The sequence below is a fragment of the Theropithecus gelada genome, chromosome 7b (genome assembly GCF_003255815.1).
Source record: "Theropithecus gelada isolate Dixy chromosome 7b, Tgel_1.0, whole genome shotgun sequence".
NCBI lineage: Eukaryota > Metazoa > Chordata > Mammalia > Primates > Cercopithecidae > Theropithecus > Theropithecus gelada.
In genome coordinates, this window is record NC_037675.1 from 3,180,513 (window position 1) to 3,193,786 (window position 13,274).

At 45.1% G+C, this 13,274-nt stretch overlaps 1 protein-coding gene across 1 annotated transcript in view; it reads right to left on the minus strand.

Annotated features, from left to right (window-relative positions):
* Positions 1 to 13,274, minus strand: part of ZNF592 (zinc finger protein 592) — a 56,851-nt gene that overhangs the window by 23,135 nt on the left and 20,442 nt on the right. The window contains exons 3-4 of the mRNA XM_025392236.1: positions 6,851 to 6,980; positions 320 to 2,558 (exon numbers count right to left, since the gene is read on the minus strand). Coding sequence (XP_025248021.1) covers positions 320 to 2,539 — 2,220 coding nt within the window. The 5' untranslated portion in view covers positions 2,540 to 2,558; positions 6,851 to 6,980. The remainder of the gene's footprint in view (positions 1 to 319; positions 2,559 to 6,850; positions 6,981 to 13,274) is intronic.

The following is a 13,274-nucleotide window of genomic DNA, read 5'->3' on the forward strand; positions in this document are numbered from 1 at the left end:
CCAGAGACCAGAGGGAGATCATGCAGTAAAGACCTATCTCCGGCCTGACACTGGGCCTTGACAGACCCTTTGAGGGAAAGCTAAATGGAAATGGGACATGTCCATAAATACACTTGCTAATTTAGGGTCTCACCTCAGTAATGGGCAGGACACCTTTTCCAACAAACACCAAGCACTAAATATTCAGGCAGACGTCCTCTTCTAAGACTCATAAGATTCCATCACTGCCCCCATATCAATGAGCTTTCCTCTCCATGCCCAGTCATGGAACCTGTGTGAGCCAGGGGCCCGATACCCATAACAGTGAGGGTCTGCTTACCAGCCCCTCTGTCTCCTCTGTTGTCCTCTGGAAATGTGCAGCCAGGACCATGTAGTCCCGCATCTGCTTGTGACATTCAAGACACTTGATTGAGTACCGGATGAGCCTCACAGGGTCTGGGTAGAGTGGCAAGGCTGGAGGAGGAGGACTGGCACTGCCCGAAGTGAGGCCATGTTTGGGAGACGATGAAGGGGCTGGGGCTGCTGGTGCCGTGGAGTTCACAGGGGCCGACACGAACATTTGGTCTGCAGAGATGGGCTTCACCAGCAGCTGGGAACACTGCATGACGAGCCCCTTGCTCTTGTGGTCACGGGCATGCCGGAGCAGGCTGCACTTGTTGAAGAAGAGCAGCGTCTTGGAGCACAGTGTGCACAGTACCTCAATGTGGACGCTCCGCCGGCCATAGTGCTGGCTCAGGCTCTTCTCTAAGGCAAATGCGTCTCCACACTCCAGGCAGCAGTACCCACTGGCCGGCACGTGGATCCTGCTGTCCGCAGGCGGGCTGAGATTTGGCGCGTAGAGGGGCACGGGGTTGGAGCTATGGAGGACCTTGTTGAAGACCTCTACAATCAGTGGAGCAGCCTTTTTCACCTGGTGGACCAGGGGCACCGACATTTGTGTAAGCTGTGGCTGGCTCCGTCTTTGCACTGAGGACTTGGCTGTCACTGATGCAGCAACACTGTGGGGAACGAGGTTCAGGTTGGCCAAGTGCACGGCTTTGGGCAGGAGGTTGGCAGGGGCCAGGGTGGATGCCTGCAGTGCTGTGCTCTGTTGCTTCTTGCCTGTCTGTGAGCCTGGGGCAGCCCCCTTTGGGACCTGAGGCCCAGAACTGCAGCAGGGAGATGAAGAGTCACTGGCCTTTGTCATGCTCTCGTCCCCTTTCCTGGCCCCCTGGGGGCTCCCTGAATTTGTGCCTGCCTCAGGAAAGTGCTCTTCCACAGGCACCTCATCCCCTGGCACCTCGCTTGGGGCCTCAGCAATGGCGCTCCCTAGAGGTGACCCAACAGGGGACTTACTTGGATCATCAGGATCTGGCAGGATCCTTGTGACAGTCCGTTTGATTTCCCCTGATGATGTCTTAATGGTTTTGATTCTCACTTTGGGAATTGCTGGTGGGGAGCTGGCAGCCACAGACGGTGAGCCTTTGCTGCTGCTATCACTGCAGATGCTACGAGGGCTGTCTGATGGCTTGATACTTTTTCTAGTGGCCTCCAGAGGGCTCCGGGGACTCTTTGGTGACTTGGGCATTTTGGGGCTACCTTTAGAACCCTCTTTAGCGGGCCCTGAGAGATCCTTTGTGTGGCCAGGCTGATCCTCCTTAGTGACACTAGCCACTCTTTTGGCCTGCAAGGCCACCAAGGCTGCCACACAAGAGGACAGCTTGGAATGAGCTGGCTTTAGACGCTGCCTAGGGGGGACTGATGAGCAGGTACCAAGCTCCCGGGCAAGCCCCTTGGACTCTCCGACACTGTTGCTAGGATGGCTGTTGAACTCCAAAGCTTCCCCAAAGAATTGAGTGGCATCTGGATCCTTGTGAGGTTCCACTGCGTTCTGCCCACCTCGCTCGTGTTCCTGCTGGCTCCCCAAAGGCAGGGGTTCTGGCTTGGGTTCTTTCTTACAAAAATGATCAAACATATGCAGCTCTGGAACCGGAAACTTAGCCAGAGCCTCCAGCACTGGGCCCCCCGCAGCTCCGCACCCAAGAGCGGGTGGGAAATAACTGTCAGAGTGTTTGGGCTTTATCCCGAATCCGTTATCTTTGATGGGATCCTCAGGTTCTGGGCTGGAGATTGGACTGAACTGGTTGAAGGTGGGTAATGGCTCTGACTTGGGAGGCTCCAGTTTGCCAGGGAAACTCCTGGCACTGTCTCCATTCATAAAAGTAGAATCAAATTTCCCACAGTTGTGGGGATCTGGAGGCAGATCTGAGCCCCGGAATCCATTGTGTAGGAGACTGGGAGTAATGTGGTCCTTCTCTGCTTCAAACGACTCCTGGCGGCTGGTGTTCTTGACAATGACACTCACGGCCGGCACATCAGGGGCTGATCCTGAGTGAGATAAGGACACACTTTCATCCATACATATGCCTGGAGGTTTGAGGGGACTCTCATTCTCCTCACTGGGTGTCTGGATGGCCTCCTTGGCATCAAGGCTGGTGGGGTCTGGGATGTCAAAGGCAGCCAGAAGGTCATCAAAATCTGGGGTTTTCATATCCCCCATGGCTGGATGCTGGCAAGGGCTATAACAGAAACAGAGAACAGAATCAGTGACTACCAGGGTCCCACTGGACCATCTTCACTACACACCCATCAAACTAATGCACACACAGCCAGGACACCCATGCAAAACCCCACATACTATGACAGGAAGCCACCCACCTCAGTTTTACCCCAACAGGTTTCTAAAATGCTGGAGAGGTGGGGGCAGAGATGGAAAGAGTAGTGAGATGTAGCGACAAGCCTGCTTGGATGATCTTAAACCTCAGTACCTGGAAACTGACAGCTAGTTACAAAGCCACAAAGAATATGCTCCTACCATACTCCCCCAGCTTCTCAGGGAACCTCATCCCTCCATGATCATGTGCACTAGCAAAAAGCCACTCAGCACTTCCAGCCTTTAGAAAACTACTGATTAATACATAGAACCTGGCTATAACTTCTTCTGCTAATTTACTCTTAGCAATTACTCACTAACTTTATATAACTTTGGGGGTTTTTGCTGCATAAATTCAATCAAATCCAAAATGATTTGCTATTTGTGTTGTCTTATTAATAAACTCTAGAAAATTACATCATCCCTAGGTATTTTTTCTCTGTTCAGCAGACACACTTGATTCCTTTTCACCCTAAAACTGTTACCAGTTGGTAAATGCTCCTCCATTAAACCTGAGGAGCAAGGTGACTTGCAAAGTACCAACAGTTATCAAATTGGTCAGTTGACAATTTGGGGGAAGCCTAAATTCTATTTTGACTTAATATACAAAGAATAAGATAATAATTCTATTTTAACTTCATGCACCTGGTTCCTTCATGATCTGGGGAAGCAGAGCTACAGAACTACTGCAACATGGGAAACACAAGGCCCTAGAGAGACCTTCCATTAGGAAATTCTCATAAAACTCACACTTAAGATGAAACATGAAACTGGCTGGCTCAAACCTGCTGGAGGGAGAAGAAAAACCTCACCATGTCCCTTTAAAACCTGGATCTGCTTCAGCATTCCAGGGCCTTTACTGGCTTACGTGTTTCTTATGTCACATTTATGTTGAAAACCTTTCAGGATGCAGACTGGCACAATTCTTTTAGAAAGCAGTATGGTAGCTTCACAGAACCAGAAAAGTGGCAAACGTTAGGTCCAGGAACCCCACTTCTAGAAATTTATCCTAAGAACAAAAATTCTCAAAAACTATATGCAAAAATGATATGTTACAGCATTATTTAAAAAGCACAAAAGAAAGTGACACACACAAAAAGAATTTAAATGTCTTAAGACCAAAAAAAAAAAAAAAAAACTTAATAGGCTGTAATGCAGTCATTAAAAATTCTCATTATGGGCCGGGCGTGGTGGCTCTTGCCTGTAATCCCAGCATTTTGGAAGGCTGAGGCAGGCAGATAGCTTGAGGTCAAGAGTTCAAGACCAGCCTGGCCACCATGGTGAAACCCTGTCTCTACTAAAAATACAAAAATTAGCCAGGTGTGGTGGTGGGCGCCTGTAATCCCAGCTACTCTGGAGGCTGAGGCAGGAGAATCACTTGATCCCAGGAGGCAGAGGTTGCCATGAGTCAAGATCGCACCACTGCACCCCAGCCTGGGTGACAGAGTGAGACTCCATCTCTAAATAAATAAATAAATTAATTAATTTTAAAAAATTCTCATTATGAAATCTATATAGCAACAAGGACAATTACTTATAATGTCAAGTTTAAAAAGACTAATACAAAAATGTTGTCAGACTATAACAATGTAAAATTATGCATGCATTTGAGTCAAGATTTAAAAAAAAAATGAAAATGATTATGTGCAGAGTAGTGGAATTACTATTGGGTTAGTTTTTCAAAACTTTTTTAGGGGGCTGATAGACTGCTTTTATAATTTTTAAAGGGAAAAATAACAACAGTAACAACAAAAACCCACTCAGAACCACAGGGCAGCAGGTGGCATAGCAGAGGTATATCTCTTACCACCCCATGGGATCAACAGGTTTCCAGCTTTGGTTCTTGCCCCTCTCCCAACTCCCAGCAAAACACATCTGCCTGCATAAGAGTTCTCACAGAAAATGAAAATTATACTCCCTCCCATTGGGAAGATATCTAATTATGGTAATAATAAAGTGCAATACCAATTATCTAAACATGGGTTGGCAGAATACACCACTGGAATGAGATATAAAGTTTTGAACAGAACAAATGTTTGTCTCTTGGAGTAGGAGGTGTTGGAACCCATAAACAAGAGGAACATACCCGATGTCACTGAAAGCAGTGGGTACTCAATACCAAGTGACTTACTATGCAGGGTGATCATAACTATAAGGAAACACCTGCATGATATTTGCTTTATAAGCTTCTTTTTTATTTCTTTTTTGTTCTTTCTTTTAAATGTCTAGGAAAGGCTAGGCACAGTGGCTCACTCCTGTAATCCCAGCACTTTTGGAGGCCGAGGCAAGTGGATCACCTGAGGTCAGGAGTTCGAGACCAGCCTGGCCAACACAGTGAAATCTCGTCTCTACTAAAACTACAAAAATTAGTTGGGACACGCCTGTAGTCCCAGCTACCTGGGAGGCTGAAGCAGGAGAATCACTTGAACCCAGGAGGAGAAGGTTGCAGTGAGTCGAGATCTTGCCACTGCACTCCAGCCTGGGCAACAGACCGAGACTCCATCTCAAAAAAACAAAACAAAACTGTCTACGAAAAAAAAGATTGAGGGGAAAGGGCAGAACAGATTTCCCAGCTCTCACTTAGGAGATGGAGAAAGCATGTGGGAGAAGAGGAGAAGTTGATTGCGTGTATAAGGATTAGCTGGGAGTTTGCTATTATCTAATATGAAGTTGCAGAGGCTTGAAGCAGAGAAAGATTACATCAGAAGTAAAGCTCTCCTCATAGAGAAGTCTCAGGGATTGACTGAGAATGGTCAGAAGTAAAGTGAGTATCTTTTGCTGGAAAATCAGAGCTAGTAAATGGTGTGAGAGCTCAATATTAGCAGCAGAAAAAAAACTTTTACAGAGATTTTAGGTCAGGTACAGTAGCTCACACCTGTAATCTTAGCACTTTGGGAGGCCAAGGAAGGAGGATCACTTGAGCCCAGGAGTTTGAGAGTAGCCGGGGAACACAGTGAGACTCTCTCTATTTTTAAGAAGAATAAATGTTTTAAATGCCAAAGCTGAAAGCCTTTAAAAGCCAAAGATCACATCCTGTTTTCTATTTAGCCCCAGTAAGAAAAACCAAAAACAGCAGTAATCAATAAGTGTGAATAAGGTACTCTACCGTGCACCTACATGTTTATATTTACTTGAACCTTGCTCTAAAGCATCACATTGTTTTTAAATAGAAATTAATCAAAATGTACCCTGTTATAAAGCAAAAGAAGAAACTGTAAAGAAAAAAACAATAAAAAAGTTCTATTTACCAAAAACCTGCCAGCACAAAGTTAAAAGGCAAACAACAAATCAAAAGGAATATTTGCAACATATAATTATCCTTGATATCTTAACTAAGACATAAAAAGCCCTCATAGGGGGACCTCCTCTTTCGGCTTTGGAGCCCCCTCCATCTGTCTCTGTACAAGGGAGTTTCTTCCTTCTGTCTTCTCCCTTCCTTCTTGCCTATTAAATGCTCCACTCCTTAAAACCACTCCACGTCGTGTCTGTGTCGTTTTCTCTAAACCGGCATGAGGACCAAGAACCCTAGTGTTCCTCCACTCATCAGAGCCGTATCATTTTGGTGCATGGGCCAGGAAAGGAAATTCAATCATCAGACTGCAATCAAACTCCAAATGGTGCTACAAACTGAACCACACATGGACACGCCATCTTCTGAGGACTCTTAGATCAACCCCAGGAGGAGCCCTAGCTGCTGTTCCCCATTTGACGTCCCTTTTCAGCAGGAAGTAGCCAGAAAGAGTCGTCGCCCAAAACCCCCTAACAGAGTTAGTGTGGCATCTCCACAGTGGGGGAGTGTTGTAGGAAAAGGGGTCACTGGGAAGTTTTAAAGCATCTCTGGAAAAGTTTCTTGTAAAGCCCGGGCTCTTAGAGCCAGGCCAGCAACCTTTGATATGCAAGTCGGCCATTAGAAACTGGGTCCACCCAAACATGGAGATTCCCGCAGCCTTCTTGCCCTTTCCCTGCAAGTTCCTGGCAACATGGCCACCCCCACATATCCTCACGTGTGTAGAACGTCATGGCATCATGCATTTGTATATTAAAAGACTAGGGTGGGAGGGCCAGCTTTTTCTCTACGTGAATGACATGACTAGTCAAACCAATCCTCTGAGCCCTATGCAAATCAAACACCGCCTCCTCCAGCCTCTGCATATATACCTGACCAGTATCCGTGGCCGGTGGGGACCTCCGTTTTCGGCTCTGGAGCCCCCCCTCCCTTTGTCTCTGTACAGGGGAGCGTCCTCCTTCTGTCTTCTCCCTTCCTTCTTGCCTATCAAACTCTCCGCTCCTTAAAACAAAAACAAAAACAAAAAGCCCTTACAAAGCAATAAATAAAAGATAAGCAACCCATTAGAAAAATGAGTGAGGGTGATGAGCACACAATTAAAAGAGGAAAGACAAATGGACAGACTAGAAAAAATACTCCAGAATGGAGTTAGGTTACAAGAATATTCCAAATGTTAAAAGTATCTCGGCTGGGAGTGGTGGCTCATGCCTGTAATCCCAGCACTTTGGGAAGCCGAGGTGGGCGGATCACGAGGTCAGGAGATCAAGACCATCCTGGCTAACACGGTGAAACCCTGTGTCTACTAGAAATACAAAAAAATTAGCTGGGCATGTGGTGGCAGGTGCCTGTAGTCCCAGCTACTCAGGAGGCTGAGGCAGGAGAATGGCGTGAACCCAGAGGCGGAGGTTGCAGTGAGCCAAGATCGTGCCACTGCACTCCAGTCTGGGCGACAGAGCTAGACTCCGTTTCAAAAAAAAAAAAAAAATAGTATCTCAACAGATAAAATTATTTTCTCTTTTGTTTATCTTCATTTTAAAATTATTCAAACTATTTGTTTCAAATTGCATTACTTACGTAACTTCATTATTTTTAGCACTTTGGTGGGAGGCCAAGGTGGGATGATGGCTTGAGCCTAGGAGTTCAAGACCAGCCTAGGCAACATAGTGAGACCCCATGTCTCACTGAACAAGCTAGATAGATCCAGACCTGGTGAGCTCACTGAGTGATCTAGAGTGGCCTAGTCAAGAGGCAAGGCAGGATCACTGGTTTGGAGGCTGGGAGTAAATTTCACTCAAAGGTGAGATAATGGAATTTGCAACAATATGAACAGCCCCCTTGGGGGTAAAGAACAACTCCAAGACTGGCAGACTGACGACTATACCTTCTCTCAGAATAAGTTTCTACCTAGGGAATATCTGGAAATATTTTTTAAAGATGAACATAAATCCTATTGTTTATTACAGGGTCTACTAGTTTGCCCAGGAAATTTTACCAAACATTTAAGTAAACATATCAACTAGATGTGGGTAAGGAGCATCTTAGTTTTGAAAGGGCCTCAGCATGCCAAATCACCCTGTTGGAATTATTTGAGGGTATAAAAACAATATGATTCGGCTGGGCGCAGTGGCTCACGCCCGTAATCCCAGCACTTCGGGAGGCTGAGGTGGGCAGATCACCTGAGGTCAGTTGGACACCAGACTGGCCAACATAGTGAAACCCACCTCTACTAAAAATACAAAAATTAGCTGGGAATGGTGGTACGCACCTGTAAACCCAGCTACTTGGGAGGCTGATGCAGGAGAACCTCTTGAATCCAGGAGGTGGAGGTTGCAATGAGCTAAGATCACGTCACTGCACTCCAGCCTGGGCAACAGAGCGAGACTCTGTCTCAAACAACAACAATAAAACCCAGTATGATTGGCTGGATACGGTGGCTCATGACTGTAATTCAGCACTTTGGGAGGTTGAGGCAGGGGATCCCTTGAGGTCAGGAGCTCGAGACCAGCCTGGCCAACATGGTGAAACCCTGTCTCTACCAAAAACACAAAAATTAGCCAGCTATGGTGGCAGATGCCTGTAGTCTCAGCTACTTAGGAGGCTGAGGCAGGAGAATCACTTGAACCTGGGAGGCAGAGGTTGCAGTAAGCCAATACTGCGCCACCGCACTCCAGCCCTGGTGGCAGAACGAGACCCTATCTTAGGAAAAAAAAAAGAAAACAGTGGCTAGGCGCTGTGGCTCATGCCTGTAATCTCAGCACTTTGGGAGGCCAAGGCGGGTGGATCGCCTGAAGTCAGGAGTTCGAGACCAGCCTGACCAACATGGCAAAATCCTGTCTCTACTAAAAATACAAAACCTAGCCGGGCATGGTGGCACACACCTGTAATCTCAACTAGGGGCAGGAGAATTGCTTGAACCTGGGAGGCAGAGGTTACAGTGAGCTGAGATGGCATTATTGCACTCCAGCCTAAGCAACAGAGTGAGGACTCTGTCTCAAAGAAAAAAAAAAAAAAGTATGATTATATATAATTATGGCAGAACTAGTAGACTAGTAGACAAAATTTCTACAGACTTTAAATACTAAGATCCCACCAAAAAAAAAAACAAAAACAAAACAAAACCAGAACAAAATAACAACTGACTTCCATGAAACTTGGGTGAAGGTATGTTATCTGTGTGCATCCGTATATATGTCTTCATGTAATTCTCATTCATGGGGAAATATAACCAGTAGAGTTTTTAACCCATTGACTAGTTTTGGACTAGAGCTTTACGCTTTCATAAATTACCTAGAATGGTGGTTTCCAACCCGTAAGGGAACCCAGCTTCACATCCACATATGTGTTCTCAAGGACCAGCCATTAGACACACCACTACCGAATAATGACTCATGAAAAATTTATTTTAAAAAGGAAGTCTTCATAATTATATAAATGCTTTGGGACCCAATAATCTAGCAGAAGAATGTTAGGATGTAAGTTTCATGAAGGAAGAGGCTTATCTATTTCACTCATCACTGGATTCCCCATTAGGTACTCAATAAATATTTGTAGAAGCAATAAAGTAAAACCTTCAAGTTTGCAAATGGCCTTAAAGCTGTTCCTAATCAAAACGCAAAATTAAAAGACAGGTTCTCATGAGGCTGTATAAATAGGCAAAATTATAGCAAGTGACCATCAGTGAAGGCAAATGTGAAGGAACATTCAGGGAAAAGCAATACCAATTATACTTTTAGAATAATGGATTTTAAGCTACACTGTTCAATCAGCTTAGACTGTTCCCTTAAGATACCACATTGCATGTTTGATCACAAAAGGTCCAGAAAATGCTGGGCATTATCAGAAAGAACACTGTAAGCAAATTAGAACTTGTGATCCTGCCCTTATTCAAAACCACTCTGTGTCTGTAGCTACATGTGCTGTGCAGTTTGGGTTGCCTATACCTCAAGAAAAACATACCAGAGTTGGAAGAGGTCCTGAGAAATCTCAGAGATTGAAGTTATAAAGTAAATGAAACAGCTTTCTAATGACAGCCTAAAAATTAGAGCTCTATTTTTTTTTCTGGAGAGATGAAAATTTAGGAGAAAGGGGAAAGTATAACTAAATTATAGGTTTGTTCATCAAACCTCATAATACTAGAGAGAAGAGGGCAGTATTTTGAAGTTTGAAATAAAATATGTACTGGGCTTGGACATTCCCAGGGTGCTCTGTAGATCTTCACCCCTGGATGGGGACAAGGCAGGGCCCCTCTCTGAACTGACCTTTTTATTGGGAGAATTAAACCCCTGGTGGGTGGTGACTTGTTAAAAAAGAAATAAAAGATGTAGACAAAAGATGATTTTATCTATTGTCAGAAAATATCCTGAATTATCACAGGTACAAAAATATATAAATGTAGTAACATTCACATATTCAAATCTAAAAATAAAAAAGGTTCCGAGGAACTAAGAACAAGGACTTAACACTGAACCCATGAGCTTTTTCCCCCTCTGCAACAAAGCCTTCAAATTTCAAGTAACATTAAACTTTGTTATCTCTTACTTCAGCAATGCTAAGTTCAGTAATAGTAGATTAATAAAAGTTCAGTAACAGGACATTAAGGAGGCAGAGGCACTCCAAAATGCATTAAGAAAAATTTGATCTCTAGTCAATATATTCTGTTTAATAAGACAAGGAAGCAAATAAAATGTTGTAGATTTATAAAACGAAAGTGAAAGGCAGCATGATTTAAGGAACACTGAACTGTGAGACAAAAAAAACCCACAAGTTTTCTTGAATTTGCCATTGTTCATTGTATTAGGACTGGAAGAAAGGATGGATGGATGTTTTACAACCTGTGGGTGAACTTTCAACCCTGCTCCCCCACATGACTGACGATGGCTTAAATACTGGTATCATCTGTGTTGCATTATTGCTTGTAATTGTTAAGAGTTTTTATTTATTTGTCTCACTCTGTCGCCCAGGCTAGAGTGCAATGGTGTGATCATAGCTCACTTCAGCCTCCACCTCCTGGGCTCAAGTGATCCTCCCGCCTCAGGCTCCTGAGTAGTTGGGGTTGCAGGCATGCACCACCATGCCTGGCCAGATCTTTTAATTTTGTAGAGACAGGGTCTCCCTAGGTCGTACCAGGAATGGAAGCAGACAAGGGGAAAGTCAGAACAAGCAAACAAGTTCAAGAGTAAGCTGCTGCTCCCAAGATGTGCAGAGCCTCTGCCTGAACTCGAGCAGGAACATTAATCATCGAGACACCGCTTTCATGGGTGGCAGCGAAGGGAACTCAGTGAAACTTCAGTAGGATCAGAGGAAACAGAAAAAAAGAGCCTCAGAACAAAACCCCAGACTGGGAATGGTATAGCTAAAAGAATAAGGAATTGTGACCACATGGAATTGGCTTTCACTCCTATGGTATCAATAATTACTTGCGTGAAGACCCTAGGTAGGCATTGGTTTAGTATGTAAAATTAAACTAACTTTAAAGATCTCTGAGTCCTTGAGCAGGCCAGGCTGCAATGGCTGGGCAAATTAATCTAGAACTTACGGATTTCTATATAAAAATTAACTGCTAAGGTGGACAAACAGACTCCATAGCATATACATCTCACTGGCCTCTTGAATACACATCTGAGGCCTGATTATAGGTCTATGTCACTCCAAGTCTCAGATGTTCTGAGTCAGTCAACGGCCAATGTTTCATTTTATGAGGCACCTGCTGTTCAAGCCAGCAGCAAAAAATGGCCCAAAGAGATTCTCAGCAGTACATAAGAAACAGCTGTCCCAGTGGGCTCAGGCAAAAAAAACCCACCTTTTTTACTTGTCTTTCCTCCACTTAGTGTAGCCCCTCTAATGTACATATTGCCATAAAATTTGCTGTGAAACATACATCTGATCACCAAGATGACCCTGTTCAAAATCTCCATGGTGTTTGGGATGGAGCTCAAACCCTTCAGCCTCACATGGAGGATGCATTCCAATGTGGTCTCTGCCCCTCTCCAGCAACTTGTCAGGATACCTTTCATTCTGACCCCAGTGGTGGTTATCTCACACTCTCTCATGCCTCTGTGCCAGGGTTTGAGCTATCCCCCTGACTAGAGAAGAATACCTGATACCCCAACCCACCAGGGCCCCAAACACAAACCTGCCTAAGAACTCCTCATCCCCAAGCTTCGGCTCCAGAGTTCCCTTCTGATGCCTTCTCTGAGTACTGCAACTCCAGTCCTCTGCCCTCCTCCTGCTCCACTTTTCTCCTGACACCCAGGCCTCTCTTCCTCTGTGGCAGCACTTCTCACAGGGGGTTGGAATCATTCGTTTGCTCGTCAGTCTTTGCCATCAGTATGTGAGCGACTCCTGTGTTGGGGTCATGTCTTTCTCCTCTATTTCCGTGACCTAACACACCTGGCTCCCCATGGCAGGTGAGTTGTCACTGCTCCCACTGCTCCCAGAGCCATTCCTGGATGTCTCTTCAACCCCCTGACTGATGTACCTGCCCCTGCTTGCCCTGTGCAAGGTGTCCTTCGCCCAGAGGCAGCTTCTCCTCTCCCCCTGCCATGCCTTTTCCACGCCAACTGAAGATTGCAAGGACAGAATTATATTGCAAACATTCTAACAAGACTCACAAGATGTTAAAGCCGAAGGGGCCCTTAGAAATTATCTGGTCCAGGGGCTTCCAAATGCCTGTCTGAAGGCTGCTGGTGGACAGACTGCAAAAGAGTAACATGGGGAATGACTTAAAAATACAGATACACAGGCTCCACCATGAAAATTCTGATTCAATAGGTCTAGGATGGATCCCTGCTTTTGGGGTTTTTTTTTTAAAGCTTCCCAGGTGATTCTAGTGCACTGGTCTAGTCCAAACTCTTCATTTTTTAAACATGGAGAACTGAGGCTCAGAGAGGGGAACCGTCACCAAATGCTAAGACTTAGGACTGGCACTGAAGGCACAAAGCTGAAGGCCCAGACCCTGCTCTTGAGCACCTACATATACATAATCCACTGGAAACATCTTTGGGCACCACTGAGGCTCATCAAGCGCACAGAATTCCCACAGAAGTCACCTCACTCTCCCTTTTGCTCTATTTATTCTTCCTCACATCATAATTTTCTACCTTTACTGTAGTTTACTGAACATTTCAGTAAAGTGTTCTCTTTCCTGCTATTTTATAAGCCCCTCAGTAGACACTCACTAAATTATTATTTCTAGATTTGGATCTGTACTTGGATATCTAATAGGCACCTCAGATCTACTATGTCTAAAATCTAGCTCTTGATTTCCTCCTACAGCCTTCCCCATTTCAGTAAATG